General features: G+C 38.7%; 1 protein-coding gene across 7 annotated transcripts in view; it reads right to left on the reverse strand.

Moving 5' to 3' along the window:
• Positions 1 to 20401, reverse strand: part of SNAP91 (synaptosome associated protein 91) — a 64092-nt gene that overhangs the window by 18301 nt on the left and 25390 nt on the right. For all 7 annotated transcript variants that reach the window (XM_064412555.1, XM_064412560.1, XM_064412557.1 and 4 more), the window contains exons 7-15: positions 19606 to 19717; positions 18154 to 18260; positions 16929 to 16970; positions 13798 to 13868; positions 12396 to 12423; positions 10516 to 10625; positions 9733 to 9854; positions 5983 to 5997; positions 5670 to 5840 (exon numbers count right to left, since the gene is read on the reverse strand). In XM_064412555.1, coding sequence (XP_064268625.1) covers positions 5670 to 5840; positions 5983 to 5997; positions 9733 to 9854; positions 10516 to 10625; positions 12396 to 12423; positions 13798 to 13868; positions 16929 to 16970; positions 18154 to 18260; positions 19606 to 19717 — 778 coding nt within the window. The remainder of the gene's footprint in view (positions 1 to 5669; positions 5841 to 5982; positions 5998 to 9732; positions 9855 to 10515; positions 10626 to 12395; positions 12424 to 13797; positions 13869 to 16928; positions 16971 to 18153; positions 18261 to 19605; positions 19718 to 20401) is intronic.

Here is a 20401-nt window from a genome sequence, read left to right on the forward strand (position 1 = left end):
AAGAGCAGATATTAACAACTTGCATGCTCAAAGCCTGTATTAAATGTGATTAATCTGCAACTGTGAGTTTACTTGCATAGTGCTTTGCACTGTTATGAATAACAATCCAATTACTCTGGTAGATATTTGCAACTACCACTTCTAGTCTTTGAGCCAAGTCAGTCATGCAACATCTGAAAAATTGAACTTACTTGTTTCTTAACAGTATTCCAACTGGATCTTTCTGAAGCCATAATGTGATGCATAGGTTATATTCAGCTTGCTTCAAACAGATCAAAATTGTTCATCTTAACCAATGGCTGGCCAGACATAACTTGTCTGTCCTTTTAGGATCACTTCTAGGCCAACTAGCCAAGTTAGAGAAAGCGACTAGTTTGGGGTTTTGGAATGACTTGCTCATTAGGTTTAATTTTTTAAAATTTTTTTTGCTTGTTTGTTTGCCACTTGCTCTTTGACTGTTTTTTCTTTTTGTTTGCCAGTTCCTAAGTGGCATGCTTAAATTTCAAGCTATGAACAGCATTATTTCTAGGCTTAAACCAGCATTTGTGCTCTTAATTCTATGAAGTAGTCCTAATGGACAGTGCCATTTGGACTATCCTCATAGGCAAGCATTTTCTCCACAAAAAGGACTGCACAATGAGGATTAAATACTTCAAGATGCTTGTAAAGGACATTTTTCTACTGCTACAAAAATTAGCAAGTTAAAAACATCTTTTGGGGAATACTGCAATTGCACTGTCAAATTAGCACAGGAAAAAGCTTAACATGCTTTAACTTGACTGTCAATTTTAAAATGAAAACAACCATTTTAAAAACAAATCCGTGCCAGGTAATCTAAAAAGCTCAAAAGAACATGCATCGAAACTTCAACAGAAGAAAGCCCACTAGTCTTGTACAATAGAATTAAAATGAGTTAGTAGCAAAAAAGGCCTGCTAATAAGCCATTTCAAATATAATTCTATTTTTCAAGTAACAGGGTTGTTCAACAACAAAACTGGATGGCAGTTGTCCAAGTAAAAACATCAGAATGAGTCAAACATCCCAGTGCTGTATGTGCACCAGACACTGGCGTGCACCGTGTGGAAGGAATTCAACACAGAACTGAACTGAAGGGTTTTGCATCATCCTGCTTGAGAAGATGTTTTGTGTAGCATCATGTGTGATCAGTTTTGCACTACAGGGCCAGCTTTCAGATGAAGTGGCACCCTGGCACACCTTTCAAAAAAACATATTTGTGCCCACACAAGCTTGTAGGCCAACAGCACAGACAATGGTCAACCCTACTTAAAATTACTTCCCAGAATGAAAGGATAGACTCCAGATAACATTTAAGGCAGAAATTCAGAATGTAGAGAGCTAGCCACTAGTTCTATGTTGGGATCACTTCAGCCTCAGAGTGATACCTGTTCCTGTCCAGATTTAGGCTATTGAAGTTCTACATATAACAGTCACAGATATTAAGGTGGGCACAAGTTCCTCCCAGCCCACAGATGCAAGGAACCAGTTTGGCACCAGCTTTATTTCTTTATTTTTTACTGACACTTCTGAGTAAGGTTCTTGCCAAGCACTGTAATTTTTTTTAGCATCAGACTTGGGTTAAATGACAGGTGAGATAAATACCTAAGTTCATACGGGAATCTAAACTAATATTAGGAATTTTTACTGTGACATTTTTCATTATCTGATTAGTTCAAGAAACCTATACTAATATAGAGACAAATCAACCTGAACAGGTGACCCAACAATCCACAGCTTAAACCAAGGGTCTGCCAGGTTTAACTTAGTGCTTAAGTTCTGTTCAAAAGGCTCTGTTGCTCCTGCACAATTGCCCTCTTCTAAAATCTAGCATAACATGCAAAAATGGATACAGTTACACCTGCATATTTTATTATTTTAAAAAAGACAGTTTATTTTCCTTTTTGTTCCTTCCTATTGTTGTAGTAATGCTACATTCGCATATTCAGGGGTATAAGAGATTTTCTCCCTTTACACCAGTTACTGTATTTTTTTACATTTCTGCATCTCCTGTCTAAAAAATTAATTTAGTTTGTGACTTCTAGAATCAAGTAACATATGGTCCTCACTTGATTTTCTTGACGTCCCGAAAACTTAACAAGATGTTGCTGAAACCTTTGCAAGTTCATACTGCATGGAACATCTGCCAGGAGTGACAGGTATGTATTATGTACTGCATTACACTTGAATTCATAAATATAGTTCTTACTGAAATAACGTGCAAACAAGGGGCTTTCAAAGTTGTTAAATACTGAAGTAGTGCTTCAATACACCTCGTCTGCAGCAAAATAAGTGTTCTTGCAGAGTGATCTCCATGTCATAAATTCAGGCTTTATTTGATGCCATGGCATCAATACATGACAAATTTACTCACACAAATGATACAACTGACTTATAATCATTAATGTATTATGAAACATGTGAAATAATCCTGTGGAAGTCACAAGTAGAGGAAAGATTATAGAACTGAAGTGCACACAAGAAAATGTTTCCAGAGTTTTCTCCCCTCTTCAGTCACCCTTCATTACTATTTGACATAGAACACCTGACCTGAATTATAAAGAAATATTTCACTATGCTCAGAGATAGGAAATAATAATTATTATGCAAAGTATTTGTTGTTTGTTTGGTATTTATTAACTAAGTGCTAGCTTGCTATACCAGCATGGACCAGCATAAGGGACACACATTAGCCCTTAACTGCCAAAAGTCTTCACCACTTTGCCTGCAGCTCCTTTACAGGAAGACCATGGTTCTGCCTACTTACAATTCAAGTCACCTCTATGCCTAATAACTGACATTTGCACAGTGTCTGCCATGACTTGTTACTTGCACTGATTACAGAGTAATCCCACAATAAAATGTAACTCAAGTGCACAATACACATATCCAAAAATACTGTGCCCAAATTCTATTACTGAGTGGCATATCAAGGTATTTGCATTCTTCTGCTGCTACCTTTGCATTTCTCTTTCACAGGAATGATTCCAGCTGCACTTTGAAAACAGCCTCCTCTTGCTTGTCTTTGAAACATGATTAGGAGTTCCTCAAGTTGGCCCAGGTCACTGAAAGTTTGCCTCTTAATGAGATGGAGTTCTTTAAAAAAGCTATGCTGGATCAATCCTGCATGTCTCATCTGCTTTCCAATACCATATTGGAAAAGAACACATAATGCAGAGCTTATCTCTCAAAGACAAAGCCCAGTCCTAGGCAGTATGCAGACTCCTATCAGCTGAAGCATCAGCCATACAGTGCAGCCAACAGTTATTCCAAAGCCTCCTCTACTGCTTCTTCCTTCAACCTGGCTATCTTTTCCCAGCAGCTTTCAGCTTCTTTTCCTACACAGACACTCCCTGAAGACTCTTTACATTCTTTTTCCTGAGATCACTGCTCTTACACCTTCTCCTACCACACCAGACCACAAGAAATCGTGTGAAGCAACAAAGTCCTGGCAAGCTGCAAGAAGTTAAGGTGACCTTGAAGACTCTATCTCCAGTAGACCACAAAGGTGAAATACCTACTTAATAGGATTAAGTGTAAGCATGTCTAGCATCACAAACACTAGAAAGTGGCAGTGTGTGCCCAAAAATGACCTCTTCTAACACTGGACACAGTCTTAAGGTAATAAGGAATGATAGTATATGATGCTAGAATATGCTTACAATACAGCCTTCAGGAAAAAAAAAAGAAAAAACCTCAAACCATGAGCAGAGAGATGGGAGTTCAATACAGACTCCTAGATCTTAAAAGGGTCTGTCCACTGGGTGTCTTGAAGGCACTGCAAAAGTATCTTTACTGCTGAGCATGTTTAGAGATTTTTCTTATTGAGAAGTAGAGGTTTTCTGCTGCCATAAATAATAGAACCTTGCTTCATTCTGAAGTGTTCCGGGGGAAAAAAAAAAAATCAGTATGCATCTAATATATAATCCACTGGAGATTTATTGCATTTGAGTGACAAAATACATTCTCTTTAAAGGAAGAGATTGAGTCCCAGAAGTCTGCATACCACAAGAGTGAAATTCTTTCCACACTGAAGGGCGAAGCTCCACTTCTCAACATGCGTCACTAAGTTATCTAATGATCAGTTAAATCTCCAGAAACTAAACACATCCTGGTCATTGCCTGACAAGCCTGGAAGCAGGCACATGATTTGGCAGTAGCTGTTTTTCCAGGCACAGAGTAGTGGAAAAGGTAGAAAAAATATTGCATCTTGTTGCTGTAGTACTGGAAGAACAAGCACAGGTAGTTGTTTTGCTAATCCTGTTTCAAGTTTACAGTGATTTCTATCCATTTAACTATCCTTTCACTTTTCAAAAAGTCATACCTATTACTAAATTAATTACTAAATTACAAGTTAATAATTTAATAATGTAATTTGAAGGTGTAGTATCCAACACTGGCTTGACCTCAGCACTTACATACCACAAGTTTCAGACTCTATGCATCTGCAGGGTTATTAATGAGCACAGGCTCTGGCTCCTGCAACAGACTCCTGAGAGCAACCAACATCAGACTCTCTGCCACTCCTAGTGGCATCCAGAACCTTGTCCATGACAATTCTGAAGATGCTTCTCAACTAGCTGATTTTGTGGCATTTGGATTATTATCAATCTTTGTAAAAGGAGGGGTAAGCAGCAAGTAACAGCTGTATTCCTTTCTTAGGGCTTTTCACCACTTTACTGGGGTGCTGTCTGTTGAAGCCAGTCCTAAAAAAAACTTTCTAACTGGGAACTTTCAGTCTTCAGAAAACACCTTTGTAGTCCAACTGCTTGAGTATGAGACCTCTCTGGAACTCCTGTCAGTAGGAGTGATACATAAACACACCCCACAGAGAAGATACTGGAATTCAGCCTTGATAGCAAATAAGTTATTACTTATTCCTGACATCCCCTGTCATGCTGGAAGTATGCACGAGAGAAAACTAGAAAAACACAGTGGTCAGGTGATCTTACACACAGTTTGTAAACAAGAAGGTTTCTCCATTACTGGGCTGGTATATTGTTAAAAAAAAAAGTAATTTCTGGCATGATGTTGGGAAGCCTCCTGCTCCACAGGAGTACCAAGAAAAGTGACAACATACAGTGGGAAACGTATTCTTACTCAAGCAGATAAAATTATAAACTGAATGAGCATGACTAAACTCTGAGAATATTTTTCCTTTTTTTCCTTTACATATTATTGTTTCCATAGTTGGCATTTAGTACAAGTTCATCACCCCTTCAATTTACTGCAAATACTTGTGAAATAAAACCTAGATTCAAGATTGCTGAAATACAGTAATTTCAGCTGGCTCCATACTCTATTTGCAGGAAATACCCAAAAGAAACACAACAGAGCACAAGTGTGACACATAACAAAGGGGAGGACATTGCCACATCCATCCCCTCCAACTACAAAAGCACAGCTGCTTTTCTCAGAAATTGTAGTAGAGTGCATAGTTATTGAATAATGTGGAAACAATTCCTGCTTACCCCCACGTGGACCTGAGAACTACTGTTCTTAGCTGTTCAATCAAAAGGTTACTCAGGCTTAAGGTGTACAGTTTTCCATATATATGCAGCTGCTAAAACCAGAGGCTTTATTACACAGCTGAGCTCAGTACTGCTTTGACTGCATCACGGACTGGTGTGGAGCACTACAGCAACCAAACTAACCTCCAAAGAGATCCACTTCAGCAGTGGCAGCAGGGACAGTGGTAGCTGTAGTGGCAGCCGCCGTGGTAGTTGTAGTATCAGTAGTTGGAGCAGTGGCTGCAGTAGGCTCTGGGGCAAATGGATCTGAAATCTGTGGCTCCGAAGTAACACCGGCAAGTGCAGCCAGATTATCTATATGCAACCATGTAATGAAGAGCAAAGAGGAAAGGTAAGGGGAAAGGCAAAGACCACAGTCACGCAGCCCCACAAAGCTGGAGCTTTTAGTGAGGAGTCTTAACATACAGAGGTCTTAGTAATCGAAAATACTACTCACCCTCTCCCAAGAGGTCTAGTAATTGTCCATTAAAATGACAGCAGAATAAAAAAAAACAGAGTAATTAGTAGAACTGCCAGATTGAAGATGTTTATTAGCCAAATGTTCATTCTAAATCACACATCTAGGTTATGTCTAGAAATGAGATTTCTACACTTGCTTTTCTAACATTCAGGAAGTTATTCTGACATGACAAAGCTCATTTTGTCTAATAACTCTTCAAAGCAGAACCAGTACATCCCTAGAACCCTTCACAGAACAGGCACTAAAGCAAAGGTACTTCAGCAATGAGCAGCTTGCAAATAGTGTTGTTACTTCAGAATATGATACATGGCATCCCTAGTCCCCAAATACATTCTGAGAGACAAACAGGTGGTGGTTCTTGGACTTGGGACAACTGTCAAGTGCAAAATAAATAAATCAATAGAGCAGCTCCTCTTCAAAAGCCTTTTCTGCATTTATGATAGAGCAAACATGCTCTGCAGGAACAAGTAACTCTGTTAACACTTGCTATGAGGAGTATGAATGTTGACAGCATAAGCAGACTGGCTCTGCTCCAAGTTTGGCTCCTTAGTCAACTGCTTCTGAAAGCCAATTAAGCATCTTTAATGACAGACTTTCCTACAATTTGATGTCCTCTAAGATCAGTCAGATTGAGCTCAAACACAGAAGTTTTGCCTACATAAAAATCAGCTACGAGATATAAAAACATATAAAAAAGAATGAGTTTGTCCTATTAAATTTTTATTCTTTAGTTAGGATAGTCTGAGCTCAGCAGCTCCCTATTTACTAACCAGCATCTCAATGCTGCTCCTAGATTCTTTGTATCCCTAACAGGGTCGTGGGTTATCTTATTCACACTGAACAGCAAGCAGAGTCCTGATGCTTTACTGTGAGTCAGCATTTGGAAGCAAAATTATTCAAGCAGGCACAGCCCTACCTTCACAAATTTGTCTTTATTTTACAACGCTTGCAAAAAAGGCAGCAAAAACCTACATTTAGGTTGTTTACAATTGTCATAATTGGTTCCTTGGGCAAGCTCTACTTGAGACTGACGGCACAAGCTGAACTAAGCCAAAATACCATTCTGAAAGAGCAGAACAGTACATTAAAAATGCAGCCTCTGGTATCCCATTACTGCACACCAGGTGAATGTCTCACAGCTAGACTTGAAATAAACAACTGTTGGCAAACTTTTAAGTTTGTTGCCTTTTTGTTATTATGTTATAGAACTCAATACAGTGAACTGACAATTATCCAGCACAGAAATCTACACTTAGTCTTAATATGGGAATGATTAAAAACAGTGGTTTTTTGTACAGTAATATTAAAGTAACAATACTGTTAGAAAATCCATGTTCTAAGGCATACTCTAAGGTAGTTCAGAGCAGAAATTCAAGTCAGCTTGCTTTCATATCCAAGAATAAAACCTCACAAAGATGCAAGCTTTGACCTACGGCATGTTTTGTAATACTATAGTCTACTCCACCTGCTAAATGGCTATCTATTCTCCTTGCAGTATGCTGCAGGCACCATATTATGCTATCTTGATGGTCTCCTGGTACCACAGAAGGGTATATTTTCACACGTTCATTTGCTAGATGACATATTGTGTATTCAGAAATACAGCAGGTATACAACAAAACACACAGTGTACTGTACATAACCCCAAATATAATCCAAATACACTGAATATACAGCACATGCCAAAATACATAGAATCTACACTGCCAGTGAGACTGAGAAAACCAGGATTTTTTATTGTTGATATGTATTGATGCTGCTACATGAAGTATTTGATATTCACACTTTCCTGGCTATTCTGAACCAAAGCACTTCTTCCAGCTTCCTCCCCTCCTGTATTATTTTCTCACGAGTTCCCACATTAACTTGCTGTAGCCCAGAAGAATAAGCAGCTTAAGTAGCAGGGAGGCATGGGTACACAGCCTCCCCAAAGTCCTGGTGGAATGAAGGTCATTTTGTCCACTCTTCTGCTCAGAACAACAGTGCTCCCAACACCAGATCAGGTCAGTCATGACTCAGACAAGTCAGGTCTTGAAAAATCTCCAGGAATGGAGAGCTCACTAGCTCTTATCAGGGATGTGCCTCAGCACTGCTCTACCCTCCAGGTGAAATGTTTTTATTTTGTCAGAGAGTTCAAACAAAACGAAACAAAACCCCAACAAAACCAAAACAAAAACAACAATAACAAAAAGGAAGATTCCAGTGCAGTAACAGGTCATCATACCCAGACTGCTGCCAGCAGTAAGGCAGACAAAGCTGAAGCTAACTAAGTTACCAAAATGCTATTCTGAAAAATAAGACTGAAGTATACTTAATGAGGGTAGTAACAACTCTGGCCATAGGAAAATAATTAGCTGTCCTTTTCTGTCATGGAGTCAGACTAAGGGCATTATTAGTCAATTTTAAAGATTTTAGTACTTCAGAAGAATAAAAACACCTAAGTTCTAAACTATGGGTGTTTTGTCCAAAAAGAAAAAACAAAAAATCCACTTTCACTTTCTATGCAAATCAATACTTTACTGGCTATTTATTTGTATTTCTATTATTGCAGGAATGAGCAACTCCTTAAAAAAGTTAGCTCTTTCATGTTCTTTCAAACATCTCAAAGTTTGTATTTCAGTGCCTGGCAATGACAAAGTAAGACAAATAGGACACAATCAAAATACTGCAGAATAATTAGCCCCAGGCATCCTAGAATAGATGACTCTCTGGTCTTGCTGTCTGGGTGAAATTATCTTTCTGTTAATAAAATTGACATTTGCAGGGACAAAAAAAGAAACTAATTCAACAGATTAAACTGGAATATGCAATACATGACAGCCCTAGCTATCCTCTCTTAATGAAGTGGCTGAAGTACAATGTCATCTTTAATGAACTACAACTAGGTACAGAAATATGCACTGCAGAAGCCACCAGCAGCCAGTATGAGCACTGACAGCAGAGTCAGCATGACTCAGTGCTGCATTCCAGCTGGGAGTTCATTAAGCTGCCACACAGGATCCCTTAAGATTACACCACAATCGGTTTACAACTGTATAAATTAAGTCTCATTTACTGGCCTAATTCCTTGTTTTAACAGGACAAGAGTGAGCACTGCCTACATTTACTGTGGTCCTCCAGATCACCAGCTGCTACTACTGCCTGGAACAACAGGGTCAGATTTCAGAGAGCTGGTTATTCCTTTTTGAAAGCAGCTAGCCCTCTACGTCTATTTCCATATTAGTATTCTAAGCACACACAGAAGATACTTTATTAAAATATGTTAAGGCTTGTCAGATGTAATCACAAAGTTGCCACCGTTTGCTTTACATGCATTTTTGTTTTTAAAGCTATTTTTGTTTCTCCTCTTATTGATCTGTGGCCTTTGCTCCATGAACAGAAGAGCTGGTTTCTGCCCCACCTTGCCAATAAACACACAAGCAGTTCTGCTTCTTCTGTTTTGAAGTGCCTACCCTACCTGCTCACCTTCATCCACCCCCTTTCCTGCTCACTTTTAGTCACATAATCCTGGCTCCCTCAGCTTTGCCCTTATAAGCAGCTTATGCATATCCCTGGAAAGAAGCAGCAGCCTTGTGCTGCAGAGGGATGCCTGACTGTTGGGTCAGCAGAAGCCTGAGAGTGAGTTGGGAACATCCTGTGCTAGCAGAGAAAAGAGGCAGATTTCAGGTCAGCCAGGCAAGAAGATGGAGACTGCAAGAAGGGATGCTGACAGTGAGGTTTCTCTACCTCCCCACGAAGTGCCTCCAGCAGCAGCGGCAGCGCCTGCAGGAGCAGGTGCTGGAGCTGCCTGCCCAGTACCGGTAAAATCTGGCTGAAGATCCAAAAGATCACTGGATGGCTTGGAAGAGCTGCCAAGAAAAGAAAGAGAGACATTAAATACTGGAGGAATTTGTCCATTTCAATCAATTTTTTTTTTTAAAGTCATGACTAGATTAAGGAATCAATCTTAGTTTGGATGAAATAGAGAATTTTCTTCCAGGCATTAGGATTAGAGCAGTGGCTGTGAGCACCTCTAGTAAGCACCCAAGAATATGCTACAACCCAGGATGGGAACCTTAACTTACTTCTATTTCCTGATAATGACACTACAATTGCTTTACGAGACTTAAAATCCTTTTAAATAACCCCAAGTAACCAAACAAAAAAAAAAATGCCAAACTCCAACCCAAACCCAACTAAAAAAACCAAAAGAAACCCCACAATAACATTCAAAACAGAAAATGAAAAATTCCAGGTGGTGCCTGAAAACAGAGAAAATAACTGTTGTGACTGAAACCAGCACCATTCTACTTCCATATTTCATCATGCCACATCAGCAATCAAGAACTCTGCATTTCCAGGCAATGAACTGGCTTTAGGTAGAAGAGAAATGGCAGAATTCCTATGGGTTAAGCCAGTGAGTTATTTACTAGGAAACCAGATCTTGTTCACCTAGAACATTTAAATAACAAACAAATGACTTTGGTACCTACATCAAGTTCAGTAACTCAAACATACTTTTTAACTTACCTGACTGGAGCAGCTGTAGATGAAGTTGCAAAAAGATCAACTGGAGGAGATGTATCAATAGTTTTTGCTGGAGTAGAACTAGGAGATGTAACAGTTGTGGCTGGAGAAGACTGGAGAAACATTTTAAATATACATTCAATATACCAGCATTTCTCCCCAACCAGCTCAAGCATAGATGCACATACTTTAAGAACCCAATTTTGACATAATGTCTTTTTATTATGAGCTGTTTTCCCCTCTGAAATAATTTAAGGAAGACTGGACTAAGTTTTCAGATAGTAGTAGAGCTGAGAAACCCCAAGGTGACTTCAAAGAAGGAAAAAAGTTTCCACAAGGTTTATTCTAAAGGAGTTGTTTCTATAACTGTCAGACTCTTCATTTTGTCTATGGAAAGAAACAGTTGTTTGTCCACAACAGCACATCAGTACCCTAACCACAGAAATGGTGAGAGAAGAGAAATGGTTAGAAACTAGTTAAAAGTGTGCTTTTAAACCTTCAGAAGAGAGTTCAAAGAGCCATCATCAGTTCTCAGGGTTAAGTCCTTGGGAAGGTACAAAGGACAGCTCATGCTATGACTTTGCTTCATTAGCTGCTCCAATTCTGGATAAAGATACTTCAAGTATGGCAAGGACAGACACCCAGGAGAGTATATTGCAACTCCTCCGTGAACTTGAAGACTCAAGTTACCTTGTAGAGTGTCAATTTAACTCCAAAAGATACTCTAAGCTTTGGTACAGCATCTCACATGCTAGAGATCCTTTACCTAACAACAGAAAACAAGTCCTAATTTTAGTACTGTTTGCCATTCTGACCACCTCCAAGAAGGAAAAAGAATGGCAAACTTGAAGAGATTTCCTCCTGAGTTCTACTGCCATCCCATCACGTAACTAGCAGATGGATGTAAGCTTTCTGCACTCTCCCCAAAGCTTTAATAAGGTTTGAGACTGCAGTGATCCCAGTCCCTCATGTGCATCAAGGAAGATGTGGTTAAAGCTGTAAGAAAACTTTCTGAGCCATCAAGTAGTTCTCACCAACAGCTCTCATAAACACAGGGCTTTGGGGGTTACATTTTTGTTTCGGGTTTTTTTTTTCATTTGGTTTTGTTGTGTTTTTGTTTTTAGTAAAGGGCTTTCAGAAAGAAATTTAAGAGCTCTCTCTAGAATCAAGCACTGAACCCCCTGCACTACATTCAGAAGATTTCACTGAGTTTTTCCTCCACAGCACCCATTATGAGACACAGCTATGGCACATGGCAATGCTCCAGGGATACCAGGAGCTACTATTACTAACACCATAAAGCTCATTAGTTTATCTGACACTCAAACCAAGGCATTTTCACTGGCAACTCTTGCTTTAAATTAAGGTCAGCAGTCTCACTAATGAAGGTAATTTCTGAAACTAGGTATAATGGATGAAAATTTTCTTCCTTTCTTCCTAGCTTTTCACATGAACATGGTTTCAAAAGAGTCAAAACTCCCTCCCAAAAAGCTGAGGAAGGAGTGAAGGATTTGGAGGAGAAATACCCTGGAGCAAGTTTCTTGGTGACATGAGAATTAAGGTGGAGTGAAAGCAAAAAAAAAAAAAAAAAAAAAAGAAAAGTTGAGATAAAAATGTGTATCTTTTATGCTTTCACAAGGAGCAGTCATCACATCCAGGTGAAGTTCCTTAGCATCCTGACTGGCACAAGCACTGCAGCCCCTCAGAACAGTGACATGCTCTATTGGGACCACTGTTTATAAAGACATTGAAAGATCTAATTTTCTCAATTAGGTGGCAAAGTCTAAAAAGTAGATTAAGAGATGGAAATTTAACTCCTTACAATGTTCTAAACCATATCACTTGATCAAGAATTATCTAGTATAGCAACTGGCAGTATTTACCTTGCTCAGAGGAGAAGGAGCCCCAGATCTAGGAAAAAAAAGGGGGTTTTCAGATAAGTACAGCTTTGAAACTATGTTTCTGGTCATCAAAACTCCTGCAAAAAGACCAAAACCTAAGCATGAAAGCTTTCTGAAAATGTCTTCGATTGCATGACCTCTACATTTCTCACACTTCCATATGCTACTTTAGACAAGGAATGCAAATTTTACTTCAAATCTTAAATAAATCTTTTAAGCTAACTGGCATCACAGGGTTATTCTGCCTTTTAAATAAGCTCTAGTAAATGAAGGAAATGCAGAGATGCATGCAAATATCTTGCTTTGGGACCTACAGGACCCAAGAGGAAAAAGCTACTGGGGCAAGATGTCACCATATTAGAAAACCATGCAACAGCAGCAGAACACCACCAATACTGAAGCAGTTTCTAACATAAGTCTTCTGAGGATGTGTCAGCAAATTTTCAAAGTCTACTTTCTTTTAAAGAAAGTCAGAATTACTTGAAAATAACTACATTTAAAAGTATGAAAACAGTGAGTTGGAAAGTTCAAGTTGAAAGTTCTCCCACATGCACAAAAATCACACTAACAGTAACTGACAGAGCCTTAATCATCATTTAAAATGCACGTCAGTGCATTTGTTTGCTTTCGTTATGAGTTATGAAAATACTGCTACATATTTTTAGAGCTGCTTTGATCTAAGAGATGAAAGGAGGAGCTGAAGATAAAGCTGTACCAGTACTGAACTAGCATCCATTCCATAAATTATTTGAATTGGGTAAGTCCTAAGAGCTGTGGAACAGATTAGAAGACTTCCAGGTCTTCTAATCACAGAAATGACAAAAAAAACCCCCCAACTTAATGTCTATATACAGAAGCAAAGAACAGTTTAGCTCAACGCAAAGAAAATACCTATTTCTAAGTGTTCAAGAAAATCTTTTAAAAATACACATAACCATGCCTGCAAGCAAGTGATGTGTAAAAGTATGTACTTACCCTTCACTAAATGGCAAGGATAGCAATAGTAAAAGAGAAAACAGAGGTTTAGCTTAATCCTTCCTAGACTTAGCCATGGCAAGTGTCTAGTATGAAGATGCAAAATCATTAGAAAATAGATTTTGATGATGATAAAAGCCTTAGCAGCACACAAACCCAGTTTCCTCTAGTTTTCCTCAAGTAATTTTAGTTCATTTTTGGAAAGTGTCTAGTTGTTCTGTGCATTTCCCCCACCCCCCTTAATTAAAGAAAAGGTTGCCATTAAGATGACTTCGTAAAAGAAAGGAAAAGCCTTATCTTATTTTCTAGCTAAGTGACAAAAGGAGGGTGGGGGAGGCAAACCCAAACATCAAGTAATCTCACACTGTCTCTACTGTGCCTAGATACGTGGTACAACTTATATACCTACTTGTTGCCAGGCTTTTTTCCTTCCAGTGAGTTTAGATGTTGCTCAAGGGTCTCCATGAGACTGCTGGGAGCCTTGAAAGTGAAGAGAAAGATACACACCTCAATGTATTGCAGTGATCTAACCACAGTTTGAAATCCAGCAGCAACTTCCCTGAGGTCCATGATGTGCATGCTCATGCAGTTACTTTATTTACATCAGTGTTGAAACAGTGGATTCCCATGCTAGAAGTATTCAGGCAAAGCCAGTTTTTAAAAATGTATTACTGTATCCAAATTTGCAGAGAGAAAATGTTCACCTCCACTATGCAGCACCTGAAGCCTAAATCCAGGATGTGCTGCTCATCATGCTTTAAATCAGTGTTAAACAAGGACAACAGCACAGGCATCCACAGGGTTAATTTTAAGATTCATGGGTTCAAGGTCACACTTAGTTTTGCTTGTAGTTAGATCCCTCAACACCCCTTTCATGACCAGAGGGTTAGAAAGCATTTGCAGCCTAAACAAAATAAGTCCTTTCCAATGCCCCCACTAGGAGCCACCTTTGGCTCAAGACTCCCAACATCACAAAACCTTACAGCTGTTCTCAAAATGGTGCCCTGGCAGAGGGTATTGTGCAGCTAGCTTGAAGTGCAGAAAGATTGCTATTTTAGACATCTATAAAAAACTAGGCTTTTTCAGGCATCCCTGATCTTAGGTTTTATTTTAAGCAACCTTTTTGTGGTCAGCAGCCAATACCCACAGGCACTTGCTGTTACAATGGCAGATAGAAAAAGTAGTCATAAATGCACACTGGGCTTAGCTATTCCAGTATAAAAATAGAGACTGGATAAGTAGACTACTAGATCAACAAGCAGGGAAGAAACCCTTGAGAGACACAGTAGCATATAATAATTGAATATTTCATCAGGGTTAAAAGTTCATCAGCTCATCAGTCTCTAAACAGGGAATTCTCACAACTCCTCACAGCAATACCTATGATGCTTTTCATAAACAACATCTTTAATTTCAGGGCAGATGTAATTATCAAACAAGTCAGTTTGTGATGCTTGGAAACAGCCAATCCTCTGATCCTATACTGAGAAACCAGTCAGCCTGCTGAATCAGATATTTCAGGATGCATAGCACCTGATAATACCAATGCACAGCTGTACAATGCACAGTGCCTGCATATTGATATCAGCATTAAACCCAGTAACTTAACACATCCAGAAATTTAAAACGCTCAAAATAATCTTAAATGACAGATTGAGTTTAAATACGTCCTACATGTATATGCAGAGAAGAGACATCTTGACCTTGCTGCTTTTACAGGCATATTTATTAACTTTTAATTCATTTGGGCATAATATGAATTGGTTAAAATTGGTGACCTAGTTATAAGAATTCTCCAGCAGAAAGTAAAAGAAGAAAGGTAAAACAAACTAAAAAATCTAGAGACATACAGACTTTTATGTATTCAAAAAGACTGTATTGTAAGATACACATTGTGAGACTTTAACACATAAGTAAAAGCTATGTTTAAAAAAATATTTTAAAAAAAGATTGCATGAATTACTGTTACCAGTTACCTCTAGACATTTTAGATAGCTTTGCAATATATTAGTCAAAAGTTTCTTAAAAACCAGCAAGGTAATATAAAGCTCATCTATCAAACAGAACTCAGAGAAGAAGCTTCAGAAAATTTCTACTCAGATGCAACAATTTGGAAAGGAAATACTATCTGGCACTCAATTTTCAATACTGAACATTGCTTAATTTCTTCTAGATACTGCTTTAACATTAAATAATCTATCAGTCAGCATTGTGCTGGAACCTTAGATATGGGTTCACCGCTAGCTACTAGGGGCAAAACTGTCATACTTTAGGAAATGCTAGTAAATAAACATGAGCCAAGATTTTTAGCTGCGAAGATGCCTTCCCAGCCTCCAAAACTCTGCAGCCAAAATATAAAGTCCAAAGATGACAACCATCAACTCAAATTACACTACTGGGACCACTTGGCTAGATTTACAGAGTATGCACACATGGAGTGTCAACACAAGTAACCTCTTGCAGAATACTACCACTGTTACCATGGCTTGTTATAGGAATTTAGGTGTACCACTGATACTACATAGAATTATGTACTAATTGTTAGCTGAAATTCAGTTTTCTTATTCACCTTTTATTTATTTCTGAAATACACTGTCATCTTACACATAGGCTATACAGCATGTCTCAGGCTAGCCTTAGCAAGCGAGTCCCAAGCAGCCTTTGGGAGAATACAGCTGTGAGGGACTAGACTGAAGTGGTCAGGAAGTTGGATGTGATAATCACTGGAGACCCCCTTCCTTCCAAAAGAGCTGTTCTAAAGTGCTGGCTCAAGGGGTGGAAGGTAGCAGTAACTAAGGTACTGCTGAGCAAGTGCAGCACTTACTAATGATGCAGAACAGGCTGGTGCAACACAAGCAAAAGCACATAGAAATGCCACAGAAATTTATAAAGTATATTTCATTAACTTGTTTCCAGGTGATTTCTCCTGGTTTAAGGACTGAGCTCATCCCTGACTCCACTGTGTTAAAAAAGAGCCCCTGAGGTACAGAGTTAGGGGAAAACACTGTGTCAGCTATTTCAAGGTTAGGTCTGATATTGCACACACTGCTTTTGTCTGCTGAAAGGGTGGCCAGACTTTATAGCCCCATTGTATCTGAAATCCACAAAGCTTAACAATCCCCACCTTCTCACGATGTCTCACTTTCAGAATTTTTAAGTGGTGTTTAATTGAGAGACACTATTCCAATTTAAACCAGGCTTTCAAGGGGCTATCAAAAACTGCATGAACAAAAACTACGTGAACAGTTGGGGGTTGCAGCTAAGTAGTTTGGGTTGTTCTTATGTTCCAATTTCACTGGCATCAAAACTGCCACAGGTGAACTCTTCAGCATGGATCTCCTCCTCTAAGCAAATATCCTCTTCACATTAAACACAAAGCCAGGCACCCAGGTCAATTTGCAAGTGATACTTAAAATGGACCAGCAGCTACAGCACGTTAGGTGGTATGACTTCACCAGCATTTGCATTTCTGGTGTGCTTTCCTAATTACAGAACTTTTATTTATTACACAAATGCAAAAAGACTACAAGAGAAGCTTACCTGTGTAAGATCAGGGATATCACCTTTGTCAATTCCAACTTGCTGTGGAGATAAAAGAGTAAAGGTAAAAATCTAAGTGCATTATTACACTGCAGCAGGCATTAATTCTGAATAGAACTGCTCTTCAAGCTATAACGCACCCTGTCTTCAGAAAAATACCACAAAGTTAGAAAGGACATGTCCATCTTCCCAGCAGCTACCTTCAACAACCTGCAGCATATTCTTCCCCCCACAAATTAAATATACATTTAAAATAAAAGGATGAGAAAATGAAGCTTGATTTCACAAACGTGGATCTCATGCTCTATACTGAAATACACTGGTCATATACTGTTGTCTCAGAGGAGAGCAAATTAAGGTCTAAGTCTGCAATCTTCTATTAACAGCCCTGTTGCTTCACACTGTGGTTCTTCAGTGACGGCTAGTTTAGCTTTTACAGAAAAGCAAGCCCCATTGCACCTCGTAATCCTGAAGTAGAATCACTATAACCCCTGTCCAAAAAGCTGACCTGTGTCACTAAAGCACTTTACTCCCTCAAGTTCAAAATCTATACCTAACATTACAAGCCATTAAGGAGTCTATCAAGCTTCTCCATAGCTAAGTGAATTAGCAAAGAAACAAACTTTTTATTCAGCTCATTACTACTGTCCATTATAATGAAGCATGAAACATGGAAAATGTGCACCCTGTGCCAAAAGCCAGCTACCACAAATGAGAATCTAGCAAAGGAGTTAATTAACCATGTAATATTCCTATTATCCACATAAGAGGATGATAACAAGGAGCAAAACCAGGAAAATCTCACATTACAGTTAACTTAATGCTGGCTGCAAAGACTAAAAAACAGACTTAAAAAATCTGCATGCTTCTATTCCCAATTGCTGTATCTTCCTCTAATGTTCAACCCTGTCCTAGAAGTATGCATTTACCACAGCATTTCTCAAAAATACTGGAACATTTGAAGTTATGTCATCTGTTAATTTAACCAGGAAAGATGAGTTTGGCTGCACCATAGAGACATGGAAGTCCTAAGCAAGCTTAACTAAAAGATCTGAAGAAGCAGATCCAAGATTTGGATCCACTTGGACAGATCCAATAAATCCAACATCCATTGAGACAGAGGCTTAACAAGCACAATTAATATTTTACATTGGTGCTAAACAAAACCAAAAAATAATCACAAAATACTCAAGTGCCAGCCTCCAGAAGACCCAAAGCCACTTACCTCTGCAACTTTAAGAAACTCTGACACTCTGGTCATTCGAGTTAGAAATCGTTTGTAGATTTCAAGAGCATCTTTACATTGTCCCTTTTTCATTTCAAAAAATTTCTCTAAAGAAATAATGTGGTAAATTTCAGTTAAGATGTCTTACATTAGGTCTTATATCACCAAGTCTCGTTTTCATAAATATCACATGTCACGAATATGACACTACATTAACATTTACTGCTTGGACATTAATCTGGTGACATCTCTTGCCTAGTATAGTTTATAAGCTGGGCTTGCTGAGCTGCTGAAGAATTACGTAGATCATAAAACTGAACCTCAGCTAGCCACAGCATTGCATGTGATGTCAACCACTTTTTTAAAGACTGAAAAGTAAGTAGGTGAAGTAGCTACTCAACTTAAAATTCAAAATAATTAAGGATACCTAAACACATACTAATATATGTCCTTTCCAAATTTTCTTCACTCCAGAGAATTGCATTTTTTTCACTTAAATAGTCTCTAAAGTGCATTTAAGTCCATTATTAAACACACCTGCCACATATTTCAATCTGAACTTACACTTTAAGTAGCAGTAGACAGTGAAATTCCAACTGAATTTTTATGCTAACCCATTGTGTCATGCTGGTGATCACACCAGGCTGCCTGAGCTTCAGAACATGCTCACAGCCTCCTTCACACTTTGTGGGCTGATGGTAGGTAGGCTTGTGGAGGGGATCCAGTTTTGGCAGTCATGCTTTCAGGCAGATCAGGAATGTTATTCAGGAATATATCACTTCATACAAGGCTAGCACATAACATTATCACTCTCTACAACTACCTGAAGGGAGGTTATAGCCAGGTGAGGGTTGATCTCTTCTCCCAGGCAACCAGCAAGAAGATACAGTCATAAGCTGTGCCAGGAAGGTTTAGGTTGGACATTAGGAGGAATTTCTTCACAGAAAGGGTGATCAGACATTGGAACGGGCTGCCCAGGGAGATGGTGGAGTCACCATCCCTGGAGGTGTTTAAGGAGAAACTGGATGTGGCACTCAGTGCCATGGTCTAGGTGATAAGGTGGTGTACAGTCACAGGCTGGACTCAACAATCTCAGAGGTATTTTCAAACCTAATTGATTCTGTGATATATAACAGAAGAATGTGGGCATCTTAAAAATGCAAAAGCTTCTAACTTTGCAGGACATATGACACACACTCACACAGCACTGTACATTTCTTTAAGCATAGAGATGGTCACTGTCTTTAAAGAATCTATCTTTTTTAAGGACATGTGATGATCCAGCCTCAGATAAACACTAATATAACAGGGTACAGCTTAAATTTTTCTCTCATTTCAGACTAGAAGAGTCAAGAAAAATGTAGCTTTAATGAAAGTAAAAAAGACTGAAACAAATTTGAAACTGATTCTTCACTCATATATGGCATGTGAGATAAAAGCCAGGTTACTTACCTAGTAAGTTAATAACGCCATCATTGTAGCAAGCAAAAAGTTTGATAAGATCTTTAAATAGAAGCATGAATGCAGCATTTATGACACCATTTGTCAGTTCATTTGGATGAACCTACAAATAAAATATCAGTTATTTACAAAACAAGTGTCAAATGCAAAGATTTTGGCTTACACCAGGTATTTGGTGCTGTTATAGACAGAATTGAGCACTGAAGTTTTCACGCTAAGACACTGAACAAAAGTTTTGGTTAGCAGATCAAGGATTGCTTTCTCCACCACTCCAAAACAATCCACTATAGCAGAAGAGTATCCACATTGAGAGTAAACATCTTAGTCTTGTCTCTTCTGCTTATCATGAAGAAGAGCAAGGCAGAGATGCTGTTTACAGTTTTAATGAAATGGACAAAAGGTGTCAGTTTACAGCAGAGCTCAACAAAATCTTAATAGTCTATGAGATAATGTATTTGGACTAATGATACCAAGATCCCTTCTCACATTAACTTGGGAAGAAAATATGTGCTTATTTATGAAAAGGTCTTTGTTTTCATAAAAATATCTCCTCTTCTGAGAGCACTATCACAATTCCTATGCCATTTAAGGAATGGAAAGCACAATGAGATGTACTTCAAAGCCTTTCCTCTGAGAGCTGGAGTGGTGTCTGCCTTCTACGTGTATTTTGTGTATTTTGCTGATCACCAACAGAAGAACGAATTCCTTCAAAAACCTCTTTGAAATGTTACACTGTGGCTTCTACAACTGATTCCTGTTTTTATCCTTACGTCAGACAAAGAATCCT

The sequence above is a fragment of the Passer domesticus genome, chromosome 3, assembly GCF_036417665.1.
Source record: "Passer domesticus isolate bPasDom1 chromosome 3, bPasDom1.hap1, whole genome shotgun sequence".
Taxonomy (NCBI): Eukaryota; Metazoa; Chordata; class Aves; order Passeriformes; family Passeridae; genus Passer; species Passer domesticus.